The 27,120-nt window shown below is 42.6% G+C and overlaps 3 protein-coding genes across 3 annotated transcripts; all 3 read left to right on the forward strand.

Moving 5' to 3' along the window:
• Positions 1-3,513: 3,513 nt before the first annotated feature.
• LOC138208396 (GTPase IMAP family member 4-like) lies at positions 3,514-5,523 on the forward strand. Its single transcript, XM_069166237.1, has one exon. The coding sequence runs from the start codon at positions 3,539-3,541 to the stop codon at positions 5,141-5,143; it is 1,605 nt and encodes a 534-aa protein (XP_069022338.1). The 5' UTR covers positions 3,514-3,538; the 3' UTR covers positions 5,144-5,523.
• Positions 5,524-8,357: 2,834 nt separating this feature from the next.
• On the forward strand, positions 8,358-19,636 carry LOC138208393 (GTPase IMAP family member 8-like). The gene is made up of 3 exons (XM_069166233.1): positions 8,358-8,390; positions 10,422-10,488; positions 16,354-19,636. Exons 2-3 carry the CDS (start codon positions 10,470-10,472, stop codon positions 18,948-18,950), a joined length of 2,616 nt encoding a protein of 871 aa, XP_069022334.1. The 5' UTR covers positions 8,358-8,390; positions 10,422-10,469; the 3' UTR covers positions 18,951-19,636.
• Positions 19,637-23,255: 3,619 nt separating this feature from the next.
• LOC138208273 (actin, cytoplasmic-like) lies at positions 23,256-26,449 on the forward strand. Its single transcript, XM_069166038.1, is given in 9 exon segments — positions 23,256-23,378; positions 23,498-23,611; positions 23,721-23,782; positions 23,784-23,820; positions 24,059-24,143; positions 24,671-24,862; positions 24,956-25,137; positions 26,119-26,268; positions 26,435-26,449. Coding segments are annotated over 9 exon segments (960 nt in total).
• The last annotated feature ends 671 nt before the right edge of the window (positions 26,450-27,120 follow it).

Consider the following 27,120-nt stretch of genomic DNA (forward strand, 5'->3'; position numbering starts at 1 on the left):
CCTAAGAATGGAAACCAACAAAACCAAATCACTTAATCCTTCAGGCCAAGTGAACATTTGTACCAAGTATGAAGACATTTCCTCTGAGCATTTACCAGATATCGTGCTCACAAGCGGGTCAACGTGAGCTCGACTGCTCTTCCTCAAAGACCCGATGTGTGAGACACCAACCGAATCTCAGTTTCATGAACGGAATTTACAGAGTTGAATTTTCAGTGACATTTAAATGCAGCTTCACGGACAATTAATTCAAATTCATAACTAAACATTCAGTTTCAAGTTTATTGAAATTCAGTTTCAAACTAAAAATTCAATTTCAAATGATGGTTTTCAAATTCAAATTCGGAAATCAATTATTCAAGTTGAGCAATTCAGATTCACATAAAACTTCAGTTTCTGCTGACACATCATTTCTGCCCATAGATATCTAACAACAGGTTTATTTGTATTTCAAATAACAACATGGCTATGATATTTAAAATCAATGTTGATAATGTTGTGGGACATTCCCAGACTAGATCATTTTAGAAATAACTGTTTAATTTATTGATTTTATGAATTCATTTCTATGTCTGTGTGTTAACAGTTCCAGATGTGAAGCCGTTGAAGCGCAGCCACAGCTTTGAACTTCTGCCACCTGACAGTGAGTTTAACTGGATTCTGTCTGATCGATGTTTTAATGAGACGTCGGCCGTTATTTAAGCATCTCAAAATCATTCTGTGGAATTAAACTTTACAGTCGTTGTGTTGGATGTAATCAACCAGTTTACAGCGTATATATCAAAATACAAAACTGAAGTTTCAGGAATATACACTGCTCAAATAAATAAAGGGAACACCTAAACAACACAATGTAACTCCAATCAATCTCACTTCTGTGAAATCAAGCTGTCCAGTTTGGATCAACACTGATTGAGGATCAGTTTCACCTGCTGTTGTACAAATGGAACAAACAGGTGGAAATGAGGCAATTATCAAGACAACCCTATAAAGGAACGGTTCTGCAGGTGGTGACCACAGACCGTTTCTCTGTCCTCGTCCTTTCTGGATGATCGTTGGTCCCTTTTGCATTTTGCCAGTGTCCTCACCACTAGAGGGAGCATGAGGTGTCTCCAACCCACAGAAGTTGTTCAGGTAGTGCAGCTCATCCAGGATGGCACATCAATGCACGCTGTGGCAAGAAGGTTTGCTGTGTCTGTCAGCACAGTGTCAAGAGGACGGAGGACATACCGGGAGACGGGCCGGTCCACCGGGAGACGTGGAGGGGGCCGTAGGAGGACAACAACCCAGCAGCGGGACCACTATCACAAGGACAGATACAGGAGATCATTCCTGCCCACTGCAATAAGACTTTACAATAACTCACCTCTGACAAAATCCATCACAGTACAATAACACTGTTGACTGTGTTTCTTGGTTTGTTTGTATATTATATATATAGATATATACTGTACTGTGTATATATATATAGATATATATATATATATATCTATATATATATAGAGAGAGAGAGATATATATATATATATATATATAGATATATACATATATATATGTTGACTGTGTTTCTTGGTTGGTTGTATATAATATATATAGATATATAATGTACTGTATATACTGTGCATTTATATTTTATATTTATATTTTTTACTGCTAATTACTGCTGTTTTATTTTATTGCTTTTCTATTATTATATTATTCTATTCTATTCTATTATTTTATTCTATTGTTTCTATTATTATCTTATTGCTTCTGTATGCTGCTGTAGCGAAAAAATTTCCCCTCAGGGATTAATAAAGTAAATACCTACCTACCTACCTACCTATCTGCTCCTTTGTGCAAGGAGGAGCGCTGCCAGAGCCCTACAAAATGACCTCCAGCAGGCCACTAATGTGCATGTTTCTGCTCAAACTGTCAGAAACAGACTCCATGAGGGCGGTACGAGGACCCGACGTCCACAAGTGGGGTCTGTGCTCACAGCCCAACACCGTGCGGGGCGACCGGACTTTACCGGAGAACACCGAGATCGGCAGCTTCTCCGTCGGCGCCCTGTGGTCTTCACGGACGAGAGCAGGTTCACACTGAGCACATGTGACAGACGTGACGGAGTCTGGAGACGCCGTGGAGAACGTTCTGCTGCCTGCAACATCCTCCAGCGGGACCGGTTCGGCGGCGGGTCAGCGACGGTCTGGGGAGGCGTTTCTTTGGAGGGCAGCGCAGCCCTCCGTGTGCTAGCCAGAGGTACCCTGAGTGCCATCAGGTCCCGGGATGAGATCCTCAGACCAGTTGAAGACCATCTGCTGGTGCAGCGGGTCCTGGGTTCTTCTGATGCAGGACAATGCTCGGCCTCATGTGGCTGGAGTGTGTCAGCAGTTCCTGCACGATGAAGGCGTCGATGCTCCGGACCGGCCCGCCCGTCCCCCAGACCTGAATCCAATCCAGCACATCCGGGACATCGCGTCTCGTTCCGTCCTCCGACGCCACGTCCACCGCAGACAGTCCGGGAGTGGACCGATGCTTTGATCCGGGTCTGGGAGGAGATCCCTCAGGAGAACATCCGTGGTCTCATCAGGAGCATGCCCAGGCATTGTAGGGAGTGATACAGGCACGTGGAGGACACACACTACTGAGACTCATTTGGACTTGTCTTCAGGAATCTCCACAGAAGTTGGATCAGCCTGTGATCTGATTTTTCCACTTTTATTTGGAGTATGATTCTGAATCCAGACCTCCATGGATGATGATTTTGATTTCCATTGATCATTCTCATGTTATTTTGTTCTCAACACATTCCACTATGTAATGAATCAAGATTTGAACTGGAATATTTCATTCATTGAGATCTAGGATGTGTTGTTTAAGTGTTCCCTTTACCTTTTTTGAGCGGTGTAATTTATATCATTTTAATGTATGGTAATTCCTGATTTGTGTTTATCCGCCCCATTTAAATGTTGACACATACAAATATATAATTTATTGTCCAGTGTCAGAGCTGAGGGTCGTTCTGCTGGGGGACAGCTTGTCTCTGAGGACAGAAGTGATGAACTTCATACTTCAAAAGCCTGTTTTCCATGAAGCATGTCCCCCCTGGCTGAGAGACAGCTGCCCATTGAAGGACCAACAAATAACCGTCATAAACACCTCAGATCTGCTGTTTCCCACCGCAGACAAAATGAAAGGTTTTCTACAAGAATGTGTGAGACTCTCTGCTCCTGGACCTCATGTGTTCCTGCTGCTTCTGCAGCCTGAAGACTTCACCGAGGAACACAAACAGAAGCTCTGCAGAGTTCTAGAAAACTACAGCGATCGATGGTTCCATCATTCTCTGGTTCTGATATCGCCACCCAGAGATGGTAGGATGGAGTATATGAACCATCAACCTCTCAAAGACCTGATCCAACGGTGCAGATACAGATACGTGTGGAAGAAGAACCTCAAACGTTCAGAGCTGTTGACACGTTTGGGTCAAACTGTGAAGGTGAACAACGGAGAACATCTGAGCTGCGACATGTTTAAGGATGAAGACGTTGGTTTAATCATGACACCGTCGCCTGAAGAGAAGAAACCCTCGTTGAACCTGGTTGTTTGTGGGAGGAGAGGAGCGGGGAAGACTTCAGCCATCGAGGCCATTTTAGGAGAGACGGAGCTTCGTTCAGTCTCCGACTCATCGGAGTGTGTTCAACATCAGGGAGAGGTGTGTGGACGTCGGGTTTCCCTGGTGGATCTGCCCGCCTTGTATGGAAAACCTCCGGAGGAGGTGATGGAGGAATCACTCAGCTGTGTCTCCCTCTGTGGTCCTGAGGGCGTCCACGTCTTCATCCTGGTCCTACCTGTGGGTCCCCTCACTGATGAAGACAAGGGAGAGCTGAAGACCCTCCAGAACACATTCAGCTCTCGAGTCAACGACTTCACCCTGATTCTGTTCACCGTGGAGTCAGATCCTGAACATCCAGCTGTTCTTAACTTCATAACAAAAGACAAAGACATCCAGGATCTCTGTCAGAGCTGTGGAGGGAGAAACCTTGTTGTCAACATCAGAGACAAACAGCAGATCCAAGAAATGTTGGAGACTGTGGAAAGGATGGAAGTTAAGGGAACCCGATGCTTCACGAAGGAGATGTTCTTCAAGGTTCAGATGGAGAAAGGTACAAAACTTGAAGCTGACCTGCAGGATGTGAAGCAGAAGTCTGAGATGGGAGGTAACGATGAAAATCAGAGCAGAGAGCCTCTCAGGATGGTTCTGATCGGGAAGTCTGGCAGCGGGAAGAGCGCGACTGGAAACACCATTTTAGGCAAAAAACATTTCAACCCCCGAATCGTCCCGAAGCCGGCGACCACATCCTGTGAGAAAGCAGCCAGAGAGATGGACGGCCGGTCTGTCGCCGTGGTCAACATGCCCGCACTGTTCGATAAGAGGCTGTCCGAGGAGGACTTCCAGCAGGAGGTTAGAAAATGCATCGGCATGTTGTCTCCGGGACCTCACGTCTTCTTACTGGTGCTGCAGATCGGCAACTTTGCAGAAGAGGAAAGAGACTCCGTGGAACAGATGAAGAAGTATTTGGGAGAGAAGTCATCGGATTTCACCGTCATTATTTTCACCAGAGGAGACGAGCTGGACGATCGGACGATCGAGAGCTACGTCCAAGACTGTCCGGACTTTGTTCAGAAACTCATGCGTGACTGTGGAGGGAGATACCAGGTCTTCAACAACAAAGATACATCCAACCGCACGCAGGTCAGTGAGCTGCTGACCAAGATCGACACCATGCTGAGAGGAAACTACAGCAGCTGCTACACAACTGAGATGATGGACGACACAAAGGAATCCACACAAACACAGGTGGAGAGGATGTTGGAGGAGAAGGAAGACCAGATGAGGAGGAGGGAGGAGGAGCTCAAGAGAAAACACGAGAAGGAAGGGAAAGTTCTGAGAGGACAAATGGAGCTAAGAGACAAGCAGCTGAAGGAGAAAGAGGAATACTTGAAGAAGGAGAGAGGACATGAAGAGAGAGAGAGAGGACATGAAGAGAGAGAGAGAGGACAAAGAGAGAGAGAGAGGAAGAGGACAAGAGACGGAGAAAACAAGATGACGCTCAGCGACTGGACTGGAGAAAGAAACTGGAAGAATCGGACAAAAGAGTGAAATCAGAGAGAAAAGGCCGAGAGGAATCTGGAGCAGCTTACACAAGACATGAAGAGACATCGAGACGAATGGGACACAGAGAAAAGTCAACTCTGGGAACGAATGCGTCAGGAGGACAAACAGAACCTGGAGGACGAGAAAACAAACCACAGAAAGCTGCAAGAGGAGTTTAATTGGAAGATCCAGAAATGGACATATTCTTTGTTCATCTTATTGTTGATCATTATTTTGTCATTTTACCGTTTATTTTCCTGAGTTACGCACGACGGACAGATCACTAAACAGAGAGATGTCTACATTTACAGTTTACTCACACGACTACAAATATTGCATGTAGGGTTATATATATACATACATATATATATATATATATTCTATTTTATTTCACCTATTACTGGCAATCTTTTTTTTTTTTTTTACTGTAAGTTACTTTTCAATTCTCCTATGAATTTCACTGGAAGTATTTTACAGTGTCCTTTTTTTATAATTTTCTTTCACCTCTCATGTATCATGATAATTAATTAATTGAAGATACATTTAACAACAATATTAAGGCATTTCTAGCGTCCTCAAAAACAAATCCTCTAAGTGCTGCACCACAGAAAGGATTTGAACCTCTTTCCTGTGTTTCCTCTTTCATCAACAGATACCTTCAGAAAATGACATATTCTCCTGCTAGTTTATTACAGTGAAAAAGAATGAAGTCATCTTTGTGTATGAAAATTCGAACATTATTAAATACAGCATTGACTTGGTCTTTGCAAATGATTTAGTTTTTTATAAGGAGCCATAGAGATATATGCCCCAGTATCTGTCATTTTTTTTAACAGTATTCTTTACTTAGTAAAACGATGATTTGATATAAAATATGGCATTAACAGACAAAACTCTGTGTAAGTGTTCATGGCTAGAGAGATATATGCTCCACTGTCTGTCAAAAAGTGTTTATGACTTGATTGAATGATTTGACCCCCTAAGCCCCGCCCCCTATCATGACTTGACTTTGATGAATGAATTATGATGTAATAAACTATTTAATTACCATGGGAAAGGAAGTATTTTTTTGATCCATTGATCTTAGTGATCTGATGACGTGGAATAAACTGTGTAATTACAGCGGGAAAGGAAGGAAGAAGGAAGGAAGGACCCTTTGATCTTAGCTGACCTTTGCCCCCATACAGACTTCCCCTGATGACGTAACCCCAGAGGTAGAGTTTAAGGTGAACCAATGAGAGTGGAGTAGGTCGGCTTTATACGGCGCGAATGGATTCATACGGTGAAAATGAAGTCGTGGCTCTAAGCATCGCCATGACAACAGGTAACTAAAAACTTAAACCATCCAAGTCTCTGATTATCTAATCTATTGTCCCAGAATCAAACAATGTCCATGCAAACGCTGTTTATCAAACATTTAGGGTATCGTGTCAGACAGTCAGCCTTCAACCACAGAGCACACAGATCTTTGGAAGTCACCAAGTTCATGACAGCAGTCCAAGCACAACTGGAACATATTGAGGTAGCAACAGCACTGATATTCAACTTTCCAGCCTCTTTCCAGTTCAGCTTCACTGGACTCTCCACAAGTCTTCTGTCTCTAGTTTTCTTATCTTACCTTGAAACCCTTACCACAGAGATTTACACCTGAAACAGCAAACATTTCAACAGTTATTGGGTTTAAAATCTTCACTTGGTCACAGTTGTACTTATACTTTAAATGGACAGTAATGGATATATGTGACCGTTGTCCATCGTGGAAGATGAACAGCTGAGCAACAGCAATATTTAAAGAGACTCTGATACTAAACATGGTGTTCTTCTTCTGGAGTGACAACAAAGTGATCAAAGAAGACTTGTTTACAAAAAGGGATATTTTTCTTAGTGACATATAGAGATTGCTGGATTTGATCCTATTTGCTCCGAGCTAATCAACAAGGTCATTTGTTATCGTGACGTTACAAATTGTATAGATTGTCACTAAATGTTCACGTGTAAGATGATTTAAGCCTTTTTAATGTTTTACAGGAGTTATTTGAACTATTTTAGCGCCTCCATCTGAGGCAGCGTTCTCCGTATCCAAGTGAGATTAGAACAAATAACTGGCCTTTATTGTGTGAATGCTGATTCAGCATTTACACTATTGACATCCTGTTTCTGACTTCTTCCACGTTTGTTTTGGTCACTAACTACTTCTGCATACTCTCCGAGTTCAACCATTCACATTTGAAATTGTTCAACTCTTTCAGGACTTTTATGCTGACATTCAACTTTTTTCAATCATTGATCATTTTCTAAATATTAAGCCTTTTTGAACATGTTTTGAACATTTGAGTGAATGAGGAGATTCTTCAACTCCTCTCAAACTTTCTGTCGTTGTCACAACAGCAGCCAGACATCATCTCTCAGATTCCTCATGTTTCCGTGTTTCTTTGTCTGATTATTTGTGTAACGTGTCGAGCCGTCCTCTCCTGAGTGGCAGCTCCGCCTCACCTGATCCTGATCACAAGGAACAAAACTGTAATCAGTGTTCTCATCAGCTTCTCCTTCTGAAATGATCTGGTCCTTCAACTACTCTGTGCCAAATGAAGTCACGCCAGGTGGAAGTTTCAGTCTCTGTGTAACTTGCTTAACTTGTTTTTTAGTTTCTTCCTGGATTGAAACCTGTTCAGTCATCAGCTCCTGTCTGCCTCACCTCATATGTGTCTTTTGTTAAGTTTGATTATAAAATTAATTTCTTTTTGTTAAACCTCTGGTGTGCTTCGTCTTTGCTGCGGCCAAGAACCGGTTCATAACACAAAATATACTAAAATAATATAAAATGATGGTCAAAACATTTCAATATTTAGTGCTTTCAAATCTGAAAGAAAAATAACTTTTAAATCTCCCTAAAACTGAATCCTGAAGCAGTGAAACATGAAAAAACAACGTGATGAATCTGAACTGTGTTTTAATACAATAAACAAAACAAATGAACAACAGGACTTCATCAATACTTCCAGGTGGAGTCAGAAAAAAATGAGAAGACGACCTGAAGTAGAAATGAAGATTTAAACATCAAATTTAAAGCAAACTGTTTGAAAACTGAATCAAAATTGAATGTTGACATGTTGATTAAAAAAATTACAACAGCTGTCCTCATAAAAGAACACACCTTCGTGACAGGTGATCTTTTCTGTGACGTCATCTCTTCCTCATTCGTCTCATTCTTTCACTTTGAGGTGAACTGATGTCGGAGCAACAAATTCAGCAGGTGAGTGAAACAACTGGTGGATTAAAGGTGGATTTATGGAGTTTAATGATGTCGCCGATAGATTGTGAGAATAATGTAACTTTATGAACCAGTAAATGAAGGATTTCTGTTCATTCAAACATTATTGAGAAAACAAACCGTCTGAAACAGCAGCTTCATTTTACAACGGAAATATGATCAGTTCTGTTTCCGACTTTAATCTGAGACGTGTCGTGTTTGTAACTCGGATTAAATTCACATCAGACTTGTTTTTACTTTTAGTTTTCTTCATATCTGATTTCAGTCTAAAGGTCCATCAACTGTAGCAGCCATTTCCTTTTTTTTACAAAGTGTTTCTCTGCAGACCTGTGACTCCACCTGTCAGCTATGGGTGTAGTCAGCTGATAGAAAATACACTCGGAGGCCTATTGTAGAAAATGTGATGCGAGTTTGAAGAAGAGGTTTTGTTTGAATAACTGAGACCGTCAGACAGGAAGTTTGGATGATAAAAGGTGATAAATGGAGGTGTTGAGGAAACTTTAAGGCGCTGCAAGAAAATCTGAAGTTCCAGCAGCTTCCAGGAAGCTGATGACAGAACAGATAGTCTGCAGCCGGTATTCAGGCTTTTTAACAAGCTGTGAAGTCTGATTTCATTCTTAAACTCAGGCAACAAGTCATGTTAAAAACCTGCAACAGCTTCATGTCAGGTATTCATTTCAAATATATCAAACAGGAATAAATCATTCCCATGAAACCGTTGATCTGGGATCATTAACTTACATCGAGTGTGACGCTGCGGTTTCATATTTCAGTATATCTGGACTTTAAACCACATGTTCAACCATTTGTGACCAAAACAAGTCTTCAGTTACACGTTAATATATTGCGGTTAACAATATGACGACAAAACAGGAAGTCTACAAGACTTGAAGCACATGAGGGGAAACGAGCTCCGAATATAGAAATGCAACAAAAACAAGGAGAGTGACGGTTTTCTGTCGGGGAACAACAGTATGCTGTATCTCATGTTCAATAACCATGAATCAGATCAGGTCCCTGAGTTAAAGTCATGCAAAACTGCAGGATTGGTTTTTCGGCCACCAGGGGGCAGAAGAGTACAACAGCAAGCTGATAAAACAGCACTGAAATATTAACAACACACATAAACCTGATCTCTTTTTCATTTAAAGTATTAAAAGGATGAATTACTTTTTCTAAAGGCGGTGCTGATTCAAGCAATATTATGATTTTACTACAAGTTACCAACTAAATGAAATATGTAAATTAAATGTTTTCATGAACAAAGATATCTGATGAACAAAGATATCTGATGAACAAAGATATCTGATGAACAAAGATATCTGATGAACAAAGATATCTGATGAACAAAGATATCTGATGAACAAAGATATCTGATGAATTAAGATATCTGATGAACTAAGATATCTGATGAATTAAGATATCTGATGAACTAAGATATCTGATGAACAAAGATATCTGATGAACAAAGATATCTGATGAATTAAGATATCTGATGAACTAAGATATCTGATGAATTAAGATATCTGATGAACTAAGATATCTGATGAACAAAGATATCTGAAGGAAAAAGATATCTGATGAACAAAGATATCTGATGAACAAAGATATCTGATAATCAAAGATATCCATGGTCTCTCTGTCAGACCCATCACACTGCTGCCCCCTGGTGGCTACAATAATCACAATGAAGTTGCACCTTAATTCAACTGAGGGGGTTTAATCTGATCAGTGGTTATTAAACATAATTAATACAGCCTACTAATATGTAAATGAGGAATTTGACTGAACGATGAATTATGAAAAGAAATACTTCAGATTTTTGTCATATCAAAATCTTAAATTCACATCTAGCTGACAATCAGCCCTGAGATATTATCACTATGTAAACCTGATTTATTTTTAATGTAACGCATACAGATATAAATAAATGATTAATTGTGTGTTGCTGAGTTTGTAATAAGAATTCAGAGTAAACACCATCTAACTATTTTCTGTTTTACATCCCTACAGTTTGTCTCCAGATAAATTAGAGTTGGAAGTTTCTAGCAGAGTGTCGTCATGGCGACTGCAACACCTGGTGAGTCCGGTCATATTTTATTACTCTGAGTTAAACAAGGTCCTCTATCACAGCTGACATATTATTTAACGTGAATAATTTTGTCCTTTGACAAAAAGAAGAATCACACATTCACAATATCATGATCTGTTAGAGATTATATCTAAATTAATTACCAAATTAATTAGTTAATTAAATAGTTTCCTCTTTCTCGTGCAGAATTATCATCTCTGAAAAACTCTTAACCTGAACACAGTCTCTCTGTAGCTGCCAGCTAACTAAATAACAACAACAACAACATCAGGAGGATCATCCACTCCTTGCCCACAAAAAAGATCTTTCTGTACAATCCTGCTCCAAACATGACAATTACTACTGAACTTGGATTATGGCCTGATCATTCAACTTGTAGTTTAGAAGCACATCTGTCAAAACTCAGATAGATAGATAGATAGATAGATAGATAGATAGATAGATAGATAGATAGATAGATAGATAGATAGATAGATAGATAGATAGATAGATAGATAGATAGATAGATAGATAGATAGATAGATAGATAGATAGATAGATAGATAGATAGATAGATAGATACATACTTTATTAATCCCACAAGGGGCATTTATAGATACAGGAAAGCAATAAAACAACAGTAAAAAAAATACTAAATATAAAAATGCACAGTATATACAGTAAAACAGAATAAAATAAAATAGAATAATTAAATTAAATTAAAACTAACTAAACTAAACAATTGTGCAAAGGTTTTTTTTTATATATATATATATATATATATATATATATATATATTTAACAAACAAGAAAACAGACAACAGTGTTATTGTTGTGTGATGGATTTTGCCAGAGGTGAGTTATTGTACAGTCTTATTGCGGTGGACAGGAATGATCTCCTGTATCAGGAATGATCTCCTGTATCAGGAATGATCTCCTGTATCTGGAATGATCTCCTGTATCAGGAATGATCTCCTGTATCTGGAATGATCTCCTGTATCTGGAATGATCTCCTGTATCAGGAATGATCTCCTGTATCAGGAATGATCTCCTGTATCAGGAATGATCTCCTGTATCTGGAATGATCTCCTGTATCAGGAATGATCTCCTGTATCTGTCCTTGTGACAGCAGCTGGAGGAGTCTTTTGGAGAACGTCCTCCTCTGTCCCTGCAGCAGGTGGTGGAGAGGGTGGTCAGGATTATCCAATATGGACAATAATTTGTTCAGCGTCCTCCTCTCCACCACCTTTTCCAGACTGTCCAGTTTGTAGCCGATGATGGAGCCGGCCTTCTTAAACAGTTTGTTAAGTCTGTTGGTGTCTCCGGCTCCAATGCTGCCCCCCCCCCCCCCACAGCAGACCCCAGCGAAGTACAGTTCACTGGCCACAACAGATGGTAGAACATCTCCAACATCTCGCTGCACACATTGAAGGATCGAAGTTTCCTCAAGAAAAAGAGTCGACTCATCCCCTTCTTGTAGACAGCGTTGATGTTGGTCTTCCAGTTCAGTCTGTTGTCATGGAGACACCAGGTACTTGTACTCCTCCACCATGTCCACCTCCTCTCCCAGAACTCTCAGCGGTTGTGGAGCCGTCGTCTTCCTCCTGAAGTCGACCACCATCTCTCTGGTCTTGGCCACGTTCAGGAGGAGGTGATTTCTACCAGCCCACTCCACAAAGTCCTCCACTACTGCCCTGTACTCCTCCTCCCGTCCATCCCTTATACATCCTACCACTGCAGAGTCATCAGAGAACTTCTGCAGATGTCTTGACTCTGAGTTGTTCTGGAAGTCAGTGGTGTAGAAGGTGAACAGGAAGGAGACAGAACAGTTCCCTGAGGAGCTCCAGTACCACTGACCACCGTATCAGACAGCACACTGCCCAGACGGACAAACTGTGGTCTGTCAGGTAGTCAGTGATCCAGGAGACGGTGGATGCGTCCACCCCCTCCACCCCCCCTCCACCTGTAGCTTCTCACTCAGCAGCAGTGGTTGGATGGTGTTGAATGCACTGGAGAAATCAAAGAAAGTGATTCTCACAGAGTCACCGGTTCCATCCAGGTGAGACTGAGCTCGTTGCAGCAGGTAGATGATGGCGTCATCCACTCCCACATGAGGCTGGTACGCAAATTGCAGAGGGTCCAGAGAAGATTTCACCAGCGGCCTGAGGTGGGCCAAGACCAGCCTCTCCAGCACCTTCATCACATGAGATGTGAGGGCAACCGGTCGGTAGTCGTTGAGGCCAGATGGAGTCGTCTTCTTAGGGACTGGAACCAGGCAGGACGTCTTCCACAGCACCGGGACCTCCTCCTGCTTCAGGCTCAGGTTGAAGAGGTGTTGTAGGACCTCAGCCAGCTGGACGGGGCAGGTCTTCAGGACCCCGGGGCCGATGCCGTCAGGTCCTGCAGCCTTGAGCTGGTGGAGTCTCTCCAGCTGTCTCCTAACCTGGCCAGTCGTCACAGAGAGGGGTGGGGGGGGGTGTCTATGGTGGAAGAGCCCTTTGGAGTTGAGGACTCTGTCTCCATGCAGCTCACCAGGGGGGACAGAGGGGGAGAGGGGAGGCAGTAGATGTGTTTGGGAAGTGTAAGGTGTGGAGGAGACAGATGAGGGCGGTGAACTAAACCTGTTGAAGAAACAGTTTAGCTCATTGTTCCTCTCCAGGTTCCCCCTGATTGTTCCTCTCCAGGTTCCCCCTGATTGTTCCTCTCCAGGTTCCCACCGGTTGTTCCTCTCCAGGTTCCCCCTGGTTGTTCCTCTCCGGGTTCCCCCTGATTGTTCCTCTCCAGGTTCCCACCGGTTGTTCCTCTCCAGGTTCCCCCTGGTTGTTCCTCTCCAGGTTCCCCCTGATTGTTCCTCTCCGGGTTCCCCCTGATTGTTCCTCTCCAGGTTCCCCCTGGTTGTCTCTCTCTCCCCTTGAACCCAGTAATCTCCTTCATACCGGTCCACACCTCCCTCACGTTGTTCTGCTGGAGTTTGGCCTCCAGCTTCCTCCTGTAGGAGTCCTTGACCTCCCTGAGCTTCTCCTTCAGGTGGCGCTGCACTCTCCTGAGCTCCTCCCTGCCCCAGACCTGAAGGCTGCTTTCTTCTTAAGAAGCACCTTCAGGTCACTGGTGATCCACGGCTTGTTGTTGGGGAAGCATTTTACAGTCCGGGATGGTACGGTGGAGTGTTCACAGAATTTGATGTATTCTGTGATACAGTCCGTCCTGCTGTTGATGTCCTCCCCATGTGGTCCACACAGCACATCCCAGTCCGTGGACTCAAAGCAGTCCTGCAGGGCGTCTTTAGCTTCCTGTGTCCACCTCCTCACAGTCCTGGTGGTCACAGGCTGCCTCTGCACCAGAGGAACATACTTGGGAGTCAGCAGGACCAGGTTGTGGTCTGATCTACCAAGGGGGGGGGGGGGGGGCAGTAGTACTGTATACATCCATGGCATTAGCATACAGTAAGTCCAGAGTTTTATTGTTCCTTGTGGGGCAGTTAACATACTGGTGCAAAGTTGGCAGGACTTTATCCAGACTGGTTAAAGTCTCCAGTAACTAACAAAAATGCACCGGGATGCTGAGTCTGAAGTTTAGACACAGTGGAGTGGATGGTGTCCACTGCTGCCTCTACGTCAGCTGATGGAGGAACGTACACAGCGATAACAATGGCGGACGTGAACTCCCTCAGCAAATAACAAGGGCGCATCCCCACGGCTAGAAGTTCAATGTCCGGGCTACAGAAACGTTCCTTCACACACGTGGTCGGGATTACACCACCTCTCGTTCACATAGACTTCAATCCCTCCACCTTTCTTCTTACCGCTCCGAACAACGTCTCCGTCCCCCCGAACAGTCCTGAAGCCGGTACGGCCGCGCTGTGGTCCGGGAGATGTGAGTGCAGCCATGTCTCGGTGAAACACATGATGCTGCACTCCCGGTACTCTCTCTGGGTCTTTACCAGCGCGCCGAGCTCGTCCGTCTTGTTGGTCAACAACCTCACGTTCCCCATTAAGATCTCCGGTACCGATGGTTTATATTTCCTCCTCTTCACCTTCAGTTGAGCTCCAGCTCTGTAACCGCGACGTCTTCTTTGAAGTTCATCCGGGATTTCAGGCCTCGCTCCGGGCAGCAGCAGTAGAGGTCTACTCAGCGCGATCAGCTGATCACCAGAGTAAATAATGGCTCCAGTCCACTGTGTGTAGCTCTCCGTTACAAAGAAGGAAAAAGTAGAAGAGCCACCAGAAAAGTGGAAAAGTTACGGTCCATTGTCTGACCGTCACTTAACACACGTGAAAGAAAAAACAACTCCGAAGAGGAGAAAGAAAGAAAAATACTTAAAACAGAACACACTCGGGGAGCTGCTGTAACAGGCTGCCACTAGCAGAAATTTGTGACATTTTGTCATAACTAATGTAAAAGTTAGGGAGTTATGTACAGTAACCTTATGACAAATATGACAAATTTGAGGTCATATCGACCTTGACCTCTGACCTCTTACCATCAAAATATAATGTCTTCATGCTTGACTTGTTTGTGAATGTTTGTACTAAATTTGAAGAAAGAAAATCTCTCAAGGTATCGACATCCAGAGAGGAGGGTAGGATGGAGTATATGAACCATCCACCTCTCAAAGACCTGATCCAACGGTGCAGATACAGATACGTGTGGAAGAAGAACCTCGAACGTTCAGAGCTGTTGACACGTTTGGGTCAAATTGTAAAAGAAAACAATGGAGAACATCTGAGTTATGAAATATTTGAGGACACAACTGAGGATCCAACAGATTCTTCAGCAGCTGATCATCCGAGTTCACAACAAAAGAAAACATCTGTTTCTATCTCAGCCGCTGTTCAAGCTGCTGGTAAGCTAAAATAAATTCTGAAAAGCAAATTAAAACTTACAAAAATATACATAGAAATCCTCTTTAGATGAAAACAGGAGGCTACAGATTAATGATGTGATATTTTTACAGGTCTGAGATCATTTAAAGAAGTTAGTCGTCACCACTCAGTGTCAGGACCAATCCCTGCGTCTCACAGAAAGTACATCCGTCACAGATCTAATGATGTCCTCTGTTCTCCGTTTTACTTTTAATCAATTCAATCTTCTGGATTTATGACACTTTTTCTTGTAAATATCAGAAGGTTCAACTTGAACAGACAGTTTATGAAAACTATATAGAACTAAAGGTCGGACACACTGAGGGCTCTTTTTTAATGACATTAATTTTCACATCAATATACAAATATAATATTTGAAACTGTGGTTTTTATCAGGAGTACATTCCCATTGATTCTGAATATTACGTGGTGAAACCGAGTTCTTGTAATCTGAAGGAGGCTGATTTTTCTCATCTTTCACTGATTCATGACTAATGACAAAGTTAAGTTTGTGTCTGGTGTCGTATGACAAAGAGCTCTGAGCCCTGGAGGACGGCTGACATTACACCACTGGATAAACACAAAGTCAGAACGTCCTCTCCTGACCACAGATCCTCTGATGACATCATCTCGGTTCTTTAACTTCCAAATAAAGCAGGTTTCCAGGATGCTTTCTTCCACTTCTGTAATATTAATACCATCAGGAACATGCTGCCTCAGCATGATGCAGGACAGTCGATCAGAAAAACTCTCTCAAACTTTGATGAGCGCTCACTGATCAGATTTCAGGCTCATGGTGAAATCATGTTCAGGAGTCGTTAGGAGTGCTCACGAAGAAGGTTGAACTCACTAAGGTTCTCGTGTAGCCCGGCTCCGTGCACGTCATGGTGCTGTTCACCGTTCGTACGCAACAGGAGCAGTCTCTGAACTTTATGTACCAAACCTCGTCTTTGGTGGCGTTTTCATGAACACATCTCATTTCATCTGGTATCATTTCTCTTTTGTATTCCAGCGTCTTCACTGAGGATCCTGCTGTTCGGGAAAAATGAAGAACAAAAGACGAAACTTGGAAACTTCATCATCGGACACCAAAGTTTTCATGAACAGAAACCTTCCACATCCAGTCACACCGTGGCCTCCTGTGGAGAGTGGAGAGGAAAACAAACAACAGTGGTGAAAACAGCAGATGTGTTCAGTCTGTCTGAGAAGATGATGAGGAGAGAAATGAAGACATGTTTGAGTCTCTGTCCTCCAGGACCAAATGTTCTGCTGCTGCTGGTGGAACCTTCTGACTTTAACGAAGAAGACCAACACAGACTGAAGTTCATCCTGAGTTTGTTTGGTGGAGATGCCTTAAAGCACTCGATGGTCATCGTGACACACAAGAAGAAAATGACTTCCTCTGTGAAGGAACTCCTTAAAGACTGTGGAGGAAGATACTACAACATGTTTGAAGATAACTACGAATCACTGATGAAGAAGATTGAAGAAACAGCCGATGAGAACAGAGGAACCTTCCTCACCTTCACTGAAGAAGTCATGAAACCCTCGTTGAACCTGGTTGTTTGTGGGAGGAGAGGAGCGGCGAAGACTTCAGCCATCGAGGCCATTTTAGGAGAGACGGAGCTTCGTTCAGTCTCCGACTCATCGGAGTGTGTTCAACATCAGGGAGAGGTGTGTGGACGTCGGGTTTCCCTGGTGGATCTGCCCGCCTTGTATGGAAAACCTCCGGAGGAGGTGATGGAGGAATCACTCAGCTGTGTCTCCCTCTGTGGTCCTGAGGGTGTCCACGTCTTCATCCTGGTCCTACCTGTGGGTCCCCTCACTGATGAAGACAAGGGAGAGCTGGAGACCCTCCAGAACACATTCAGCTCTCGAGTCAACGACTTCACCCTGATTCTGTTCACCATGGAGTCAGATCCTAAACATCCAGATGTTCTTAACTTCATAACAAAAGACAAAGACATCCAGGATCTCTGTCAGAGCTGTGGAGGGAGAAACCTTGTTGTCAACATCAGAGACAAACAGCAGATCCAAGAAATGTTGGAGACTGTGGAAAGGATGGAAGTTAAGGGAACCCGATGCTTCACGAAGGAGATGTTCATCAAGGCTCAGATGGAGAAAGTTGTAGAGCAAAAAAACATCAACACCAGACTGAAAGAAGAAGTTCACTATCTGAAACATAACAGTCAGATGAGAAGCACAGATGGACCTCAGAGCAGAGAGCCTCTCAGGATGGTTCTGATCGGGAAGTCTGGCAGCGGGAAGAGCGCGACTGGAAACACCATCCTGGACAGAAAACATTTTGAATCTACTTGCAGCAACAAGTCAATCACAAGAGTTTGCCAGAAGGCAGCAGGAGAGGTGGATGGTGAGCCCGTCATCGTGGTGGACACCCCCGGTCTGTTTGACACGACTCTGTCCAACGAGGACATTCAAGAGGAGCTGGTGAAGTGCATCAGCTTGTTGTCTCCTGGTCCTCACGTGTTAGTCCTGGTGCTGCAGATCGGTCGGTTCACACCGGAGGAAAAAGAATCTGTGGAGCTGATCAAGAAGTATTTTGGCAAAAAAGCTGCAGATTACATCATGATCGTGTTCACCAGAGGAGACGATCTCAGCGACTCCATCGAGAGTTACATCGAAAACGGTGACGACAATTTACAGAACCTGATAAACGACTGCGGCAGGAGATACCAGGTCTTCAATAACAAGGAACACACCGACCGAACGCAAGTCAGAGAGCTGATGACAAAGTGCAAGAACATGGTGGAGGTCAACGGAGGAGGCTGCTACACCAGCGAGATGTTCCAAGAGGCCGAGGCCGCGATACAGAAGGAGATGGAGAAGATCCTGAAGGAGAAGGAAGAGGAGATGAAGAGGAAGGAGGAAGAGCTTCAAACACAACACAAGGAAGAAATGGAAGACATGAAAAGAAGAATGAAAGAAGAGAGAGAAGAAAATGAAAAGGAGAGAAAACTGAAGGCAAAACATCTCGAAGAAATGGAGGAAAACATCCAGAAGGAGCGTGAACAGAGAAAGAGGGATCAGGAAACCAGAGAAGAAGAAGAGAGGAAATGGAAGCAGCAGGAAGAACGTCAGCGACAGAAGTGGGAAGAAGAACGGAAATCTGTAGAGACGAAAATCAAATCAGAGTCAGAAGAAAAAGAAACAATCGACAAAAAACTGGAGCAGAGGAGAACATTAATGAGAGAAAAACAAGAAGCCTGGGAAGAAGAACAAAGAGAGTTGTGGGAAAAACGACAAGGAGAAGATGAACGAACACGTCAGGAGGAGGAAACAAAACTGAAGAATCTTCAAGAAGAGTACGAACAGGAAAGAGAGAATTATGAAAAGAAAAGAAGAGAAGAAGACAAAAAGAGAAAAGAGCAGGAGGAGAAGAAGAAACAAGAATTAGAGGAAATCTATAAGAAACAACTGGAGGACACGAAGAAGAGACATGAAGAGGAGGCCAGAAAACAAGCTGAAGAATTCAATGAGTTCAAAGACAAATACAACAAAGACTTCAAAGCTCTGATGGAGAAACATGATGAGGAACTGAAAGATCTGAAGGAAAAGTACAAGAAAGGAAAGAAATGTCTCATCATGTGATGACGTTTCTCGCTGCTGAAATCTCTAATTCACTTACAAACTGATCAATATTCTTCACCACCGATGTCCTCACGTCTTATTTCATCTCTTCAGGTCTCCTTGTTCAAACTGTTTTCACAGATTCATTTTAAAGTGAGTCAATAAATAAAATAAAATTCAGCTCTATTTTTTTTCTTTCGTTCTGTAAAGACATTTATTTTTATTTTATTAAATATTTGTTCCCTTTATTTTGAAAGGAACACAGTATTTGTACTTCAATATATTATTTTGTTCTGTTTTTGTTTTTTGAAAGAGGTTGATTTTTATTTTCACCCAGTTGTGTGAACATAATATGTAGAATTAAACAACCAGTAATTCTGACCCAGAGATCTGATTGGTCTGAACATTTGGAACAAATCATCATGACATCACTAGAAACATCAATCAGTTCATTTCTATGATCAAAATCTGCTGTGATTTTAGGATCATTTTACAGAGCGGTCTTTTTTTTTTAATCATTTTGGTATTCTGGTATAAACACAATGAATACAGTGTGATTACATCATTGTTATTGTTTGTTGAGGCAGGTTTTAAACCAACAATTTTACGGAGCACATTAAGATGGGGATGTTGTTGTTTAACCTATAAAATCTATTGTATCTGATAAATTCATCATATTTGTTGTTTTTTAAATAAAATTATCTGCAAAGTATAAAAATGAGAAATTGCCTTTCTGACTTGAGTGTATCTTTGATGAATCCCACTTTTACATGTATTTCCTAGCCCTTAAAAACAAAACAAAACAAAACCACGTACATTTCACGTGCAAAAACTCACATGTGAAATTCTTATTTTGCACATTGGAAACATTTGTATGGTTTAATATTTTAAGTTTATGTAGATTGTCCTGTGATATGTTGCAGCATGTGGTAAACGTGTGTCACACATGTAATTATGAAATATGTAAAGTCTCTCTAAAGCTTCAGTTCAATGTGTAGAATTTGCTGCAGCTTCAAGTCCATCAAAGGAAAACAGCAGCACGATGTCTTCGGCAAAACACTTTTACACTAAATCTCTGTTTTATTTCCAAAAGAATTAAATTATTATAGAACTGCATCACGTTTATGATGCTTGTTGCACATTTTGTGAGTAAATCCTGAACATATGAAGTCGGAGCTTCCTGCATTCTTCAGGTCATTAAAAACAGGAGAGAAAACCCTGAAGCTGAGCGGGACGTCGGGACTCGGACGTCCCGCTCAGCTGCAGTTCAGTCCATACAAGGACAGATGGGGAGAACCTTCAAACACAGCAGGGGGCGTGGTCACACCTGGGGGGCGTGGTCAACTAGAAACCCTGTAGGTGAGTTAGACACTGGAGAAGTGACAGATTTAAAGTTTGTTTCACAAACTATAGACCAGGAGTTCAGCTTCAAAGGTCATGGGGAGGAAAAACAGTGATGAGGAGGAGGAGGAAGAGGAGGGGGAGGAAGGCCTGGACCGACTAGTTGGCTGCTGTCTGAGGATGTGAAGAAACCTCCAGCGAACACACGATAATTAACCAGCTGCTTTGAATTCCAGAAAAACGTCTGTTTACAACCTGAACACGGAGTCGGAGGAGTCGGGGGAGTCGGAGGAGGTCACTCCACAAGTTTACAATAAATAAACAACAACAACAATAACAGTCGTGAGGACAGCGACTCGTCGCCGGAACGTATAAACTGGTTCTTTCACAAGAACTTTTATATTTAAATAAAAACGGTCAAAATGATGATTAAAATCAGGAAACATGTGATCAGAGAATAAATCATCTGCGTCGGTCCGATGACGAAGTTGCTCGTCGTGTTGTGAAACTCCGGCTTTTTTTCCCGCTGAATCACGAAGCTGCAGTTTGTAAAGCTGGAAACTTTTTTTTTTTTTTTTTTCAGCGAACAGAAAAATTCTAATTTTACAACACGAGAGAAAAATGTTTGTTTCCAAATTGAACTGACTTCATGTTTTCAGTGTTTTTATGATGCTTCCATCAAAACTGTGACGTCATTTTTCTAAAAGTTTTAAATGTAAAACTGTAAAAAATTGGAGGAAATAAATTGAAACTTGTTTTTTTCCCACCAAGAGGAATGTGTGGTAATAATCCTGCTGAAATATCTGACCTGTAATCTTTCTGTTTTGTCAGTAATGTTGGATTTTGCAGCAGATTTTCTCAAAAACTTTAGACTCAAGAGCTTTAGATGTAATATAGAACACAAAGAACACATCTGCCTTCAAAATAAGAGCTTTAGATGTAATATAGAACACAAAGAACACATCTGCCTTCAAAATAAGAGCTTTAGACTGTAATATAGAACACAAAGACCATATCTGCCTTCAAAATAAGAGCTTTAGATGTAATATAGAACACAAAGAATACATCTGCCTTCAAAATAAGAGCTTTAGATGTAATATAGAACACAAAGAACACATCTGCCTTCAAAATAAGAGCTTTAGATGCTGTTCAAATCACATTCATTCAACACTAAAACAAAGTTCAGTTTCTTCCAGCTGGAAGTGGAGAAAACTCATTCAACATGTTCCTCGTTCCATCATAAGACCACATTTCCCACAAGCCCCGTCACTTCCTGCTAGCAGCAGTTAGTTTTAATGGAGAGGAGAGGGGGCGGAGCCTTGATGGTTGGAAATGAAAAATTATTTTCGATAATAAATTCAGTTTTAGTTTGAAAGTCTGACTTCATGATGTCATACTTTGAGCAGCGCTTCTGTTCATGATTTTTATTTTACAGGAAAATTGCAGGATTTTTGCTAAATTGCAAACTGCTGCAAAAATTAGAGATTTAATTTTTGTGATTTTATTCTGGAGGGACTGACTGAAGGCGACATCAGCTGACACAGATTCAACTTGTAAAACAGGATGATTGTAAATCCAGTTTGTCAGATATTCATGTTTCCGTCCCTCAGAGGGGCCCAGCTCCTTATTTTGGCCACCGGGGGTCTCTGCAGCGTTTTCATGCACAAACCTGCAGACAGGAAGTCACCTCCTCCTGGAAGATGGTGCCGTTCGGTCTGGAAACTGCTTTCAGTGTTTGTGTAAGTTGTTTTAATAACGACGAGGACTTCACGCACAGTTTCAGACAACATGGTGAAAAAAAGTTCAGTCTTCATCTGAAGTAACATCAAGAGATGAGAAAAACAGAATGAACGCCCTTCAGTAGCGAACAGGAAGAGAACTTCTTCACCTTCATGTGAAAAGGTTTCATGTTTTCATTTTCTTGACTTTAAACTCCGCCGGGGTTTTAAAAAGGATTTAAGATCTCCACCTGCAGAGAACATCGTTCGTTCTCTGCAGGACGATTTAAAAACACCGCAGACGAACCAAACATGAAGAAAAAACTAAGAACTCAAAGTGTTCGTTTCACCTCCAAAACTTTCATGAACCTGCAGTTTTCATGTCTGAAGTTTTCCTCTTCGCCCCGACGAACAAACGTGGATCCGCTCACCGCTAACTTCCGGCGCGACGAGCCAATTACAGGACTTCTTTGACACAGTGGAGAAGACGAGTCTCCTTTGACAGAAACCCCTCGCAGCCAATCAGGGCGCGAGCTGACGGGCCCCGCTCACCTGGACCAATCGCAGCGGCCGCTCAGAGAACGTTGCCTTTTATGGACAACACCAGCTGAGACTCACCTGAGACTCACCTGAGACTCACCTGCACAGGTACGAGGCTTTACCTCCCGGTTTAACGGCTGCAGATGAAATACAGGACGGAGAAACTTTTTATTTCTATTTGTTGAAGAAGTTTAAAAGCAGGAAATGTTTTTGTTTTTCTTGAATTCAACTCAGGAAATCTCATTCTAATTTAACTCTGAGTTTAGAGATGATGACAAAGACCTGCAAGGAGGAACATGTCTCAAAAGATGAAAGTTTAACAGCAGCTGAAAACTAAATTATAACGAGAAAATAAAGTAAAGCAGTTAATTTAAACACATGAACAGGATTTATTAAAGTCTGGAGGTTTGATTTAGATTTTAAAAAGGAGAAATGATGTGAAATAATGTTACACAAATATTTTTGTTTGATTGGTTGTTGTTGGTGTGTGTGTGTGTGTGTGTGTGTGTGTGTGTGTGTGTGTGTGTGTGTGTGTGTGTGTGTGTGTGTGTGTGTTAGGGGAGCTCCCCCCCCTAACACACACACACACACACACACACACACACACACTCCTGGGTTTTGTCATCAGATGTGTGATGCTGCAGGAAGTGGAAACGATCAGCACACCGTATTAACGTACGCCCCCCCCCCCCCCTTCCCCCTCTACAAACCCCCCTCCCCTCCAGAAATGGACGAGGACATCTCCGCCCCCGTTGTGGACAACGGCTCTGGTATGTGCAAGGCCGGGTTCGCCGGAGACGACGCCCCCCGTGCCGTCTTCCCCCCCATCGTGGGCCGCCCCAGGCACCAGGTACGGACCAATCACGGTGCACGCTGGGCTGTGAGTGTGCACGGGTGTCCCTGACTCAAGGTGTGCGTGTGTGCGTGTGTGTGTGTGTGTGTGTGTGTGTGTGTGTGTGTGATGGTGAGGATGGACAGAAGGACTCCTACGTGGGAGACGAGGCTCAGAGCAAGAGAGGCATCCTGACCCTGAAGTGCCCCATCGAGCACGGCATCGTCACCAACTGGGACGACATGGAGAAGGTGAGGCGGCTTTTACTTTGAAAATACCGAGTTTTAGATGATTAAAAAAAAACCTACACGTTCAAGCTGCAGTACAAACTGACTGAAACCGAGCTGCTGCCGTCTGCAGATCTGACATCACACCTTCTACAACGAGCTGCGCGTGGCGCCGGAGGAACATCCCGTCCTGCTGACTCAACCTCAAAGCCAACCGGGAGAAGATGACGCAGGTGAGACGAGTCCTGAAGTCCTGGTGTAAAACTAAAAAAGGAAGAGCAGGAAACGAGGGGCTTTTTATTTTATTTATTTATTTGATTCTATTTTATTTATTTATTTTATTTTATTTTATTTTATTTTATTTATTTATTTTATTCTATTTTATTTATTTATTTAAATACATTCTTCCTGCGGTTGTTGTGGTTTCCATGGTGACATCCTCCTCCTCCTCCTCCTCTCTCTTTGGTCCAGATCATGTTCGAGACCTTCAACTCTCCGACCATGTACGTGGCCATCCAGGCCGTCCTGTCGCTGTACGCCTCCGGAAGAACCACAGGTGAGACGCCGCCGACTCAGGAGCGCTCCTGCAGCAGCATCTAGTGGTCAGTTAGAGGAACTACAGGCAGACCAACACGAGAATGTGAACACGTGGTGCATTCTGGGAAATAATCGCTTAAGATCTAAAACAAACACTTTAAAATACGACTTTCCTTTTAAAAACTGAACATTTTCATACAAATCTATCAAAGCTAAAGAAAGTTTATTCCTTCAAAGTCCAATTTTCTCCAATGAGGCTGATTTAAAAAAAAATAAATGAATATTAAACTTGACTGCATTGTTGATGTTTGGCTTTAAGCAAGAAATTCATCTGTTTTTTAAAACTAAAAATAAAAAGGATAATCTTGATTAAATGTATCAGTCGTAACCAGTGTGAAAGGTCACATGACCAGATGAGTTTACTTCCTGCTGGCGTCATCAATCATTTCTTCTCAGACTCAAGTTAACCTCAAGTTATAGAAACGACCCACTTGGTGATGTTTTTGTAGAGTGCACTAATTCATTGTTTTTGTGTTTGACCTCCAGCCGAGCGTGAGGTCGTGCGCGACATCAAGGAGAAGCTGTGCTACGTGGCGCTGGACTTCGAGCAGGAGATGCAGACGGCGTCGACCTCCTCGTCGCTGGAGAAGAGCTACGAGCTGCCCGACGGACAGGTCATCACCATCGGCAACGAGCGCTTCCGCTGCCCGGAGACGCTCTTCCGGCCCTCGTTCATCGGTGCGTAACGAGCCGCCGCGACGGTCCAAACCGGACGCCCCGGAGTGTCTGGTAACCGTGGTAACCGTGAATCTATCTGCTGTGTGTGTTCAGGGATGGAGTCGGCCGGCATTCACGAGACGACCTACGACAGCATCATGAAGTGCGACGTGGACATCCGTAAGGACCTGTACACCAACACGGTGCTGTCCGGAGGAACCACCATGGACCCCGGCATCGCCGACCGCATGCAGAAGGAGATCACGGCTCTGGCCCCGCCCACCATGAAAACCAAGGTACGGAACGGTTTCTCTACGTGCAGATTGACGAAGGACGACTTGAACGCAGACCGTTTATAAAAGTGTTCGTAGCTTGCAGATCTGAAAAATGAGGCTTTAGGCTGCAATACCAGCGAGTGCCACTAGAGGTCGGCTCCAAAAAGCCTCCGGCTCCATAGACTCCCATTCAACTTCTCTCATCAAATCCAAAGTGAATAAAATGTGTCCATCAGTTATCTCGGTGTTGTTAGCTAAAGTCACTCCTTCTTATTAGTTTTCTGGAGGTCCATCTGAAAATAATCCCTCATTCATTAGAAAAGAAGATTCAAGAAGACCTGTTTTTGGGGGCGTGTCTGTTTGATTGACAGGCCTGTGGTGCAGTCAGGTTACAGCTATCGGTGGACGGGACGTAGTATCGTCAGGTTTCCAATCAGATCGGTCAGATCCACCGCTGGCTCCTCCCCCAGCTCATTCAAATATGGTCACTTCCTGCTCCAAACAGCTCTTTGATTTTGGAGGTTCTACTGCCTCTAGTGAACAAATGCGTTTTTAGTTAATCTAACTTAAAAAAGGATCACCTTTGGTTTCCAATCTAAAACGCCTCAAACTGAAATTCCTTTCTATGATGTAACGTAGATTTTAATCCCTTTTAAAACTCTGATCTCCTTAAAGATCGACACAGATTCTACGTCGTTCACCAGTTTGCAGTTAATATGAAGTGAAAACGTACTAAAACGTCGTGGTGGTATGTTCTTTATAGAATTAATGAACAGATTTGGTTTAAACCAGACTGGGAGCTTTCATTTTCTGCCTCCTGACCACTTTTACAAAGTAAAAACAGATTTTAGTCATTTAAAGACATCTAAATTTAAGATTTTAACCACTGAACTCTAAAGTTTAAGTGTTTTTGAGGCTTTTATTTTTTTTTTTTACTTATGAAACAAACTCCACGTTAACGTTATAAATACTGACCGGCATCACTTCTCTCCTGGCCTGCAGATCATCCCGCCCCCCCCCCGAACGTTTCGGCTTCTCGCTGAAGCTTCCTGTTTCACCGTCAGTCGAGCCTCTGCAGTGTTCATACTGTCAATAAAACACCAAACTTTAACGTTAACGCTGCTCTCGTCGTCTTTTTCTGACGCTTTCACGGTGCAAAGAAATTCATAAAATGTTTTATTTTTAAATTATTATTCTTTTGAGAACCAAGTCAACATTTTAGGATTGAAGTAAAACTTTTTTGAAAAAACAAATCTTTTAGTAGTTTTAGCTCTAAAAGATTGCTTCGTGTGGATCAACTGGTGAAACTGTCCTTCAGAGGCAGTTTTCGTAAGGACGACCTTCAACTCTTTTAGAGCATACAGTTTGGTAAAAGGTCGTTAAACACGGCGAGTCCCAAAAGAATGCAGTAAAATTCATACTGCAATAATAATCATAAATGGGTGTTCAAATTTATATCATCCAACATGTGTAAAAAAACAAAACAACAGCTGGATGAAACTACCAGATGTGATATTTCCTCTGGTTGAGGTGAGACTGGTGTTCTTGAAGCCATTTTAAGTGCACCAGTGGTGAATTGGCGCCACCAGCTGTTTATCATGACCAAATGCATTTTGCATCCATCAACATGAACATCAGGGATTTGGTTGCAAAGTGAAAACGGCACATTCAATAAAAATGTAATGTTTTAAAGAAAATTAACATTTAAACAAAAACATTTCAGAATTAAAATACTCCTCTTTATTGTGTAAAAGTAATTATTATTCTGCAGGATTGTCAAAAATAAGGCATCAATGTGCTTCTGTTTGGGAGATTAATTATGAGCTCATCAAATGCTGTGACAAGCCAATACAAAGAAAATGGGGCTTTTAACTTTAAATTCAACACAATTATTTTTATCGCAGAGTTGCCGTCTTTAGAAGAAACAGAAATCTTCTTTCATTGGAAAACTAAAATCATAAACTGACAAACTCTTCAGGTCATCTTATGTTCCTCTGAAGAACT

Source organism: Embiotoca jacksoni, unplaced genomic scaffold (assembly GCF_022577435.1).
Source record: "Embiotoca jacksoni isolate LCO1_2020_lvr unplaced genomic scaffold, fEmbJac1.0.p SCAF_37, whole genome shotgun sequence".
NCBI classification, from domain to species: Eukaryota; Metazoa; Chordata; class Actinopteri; family Embiotocidae; genus Embiotoca; species Embiotoca jacksoni.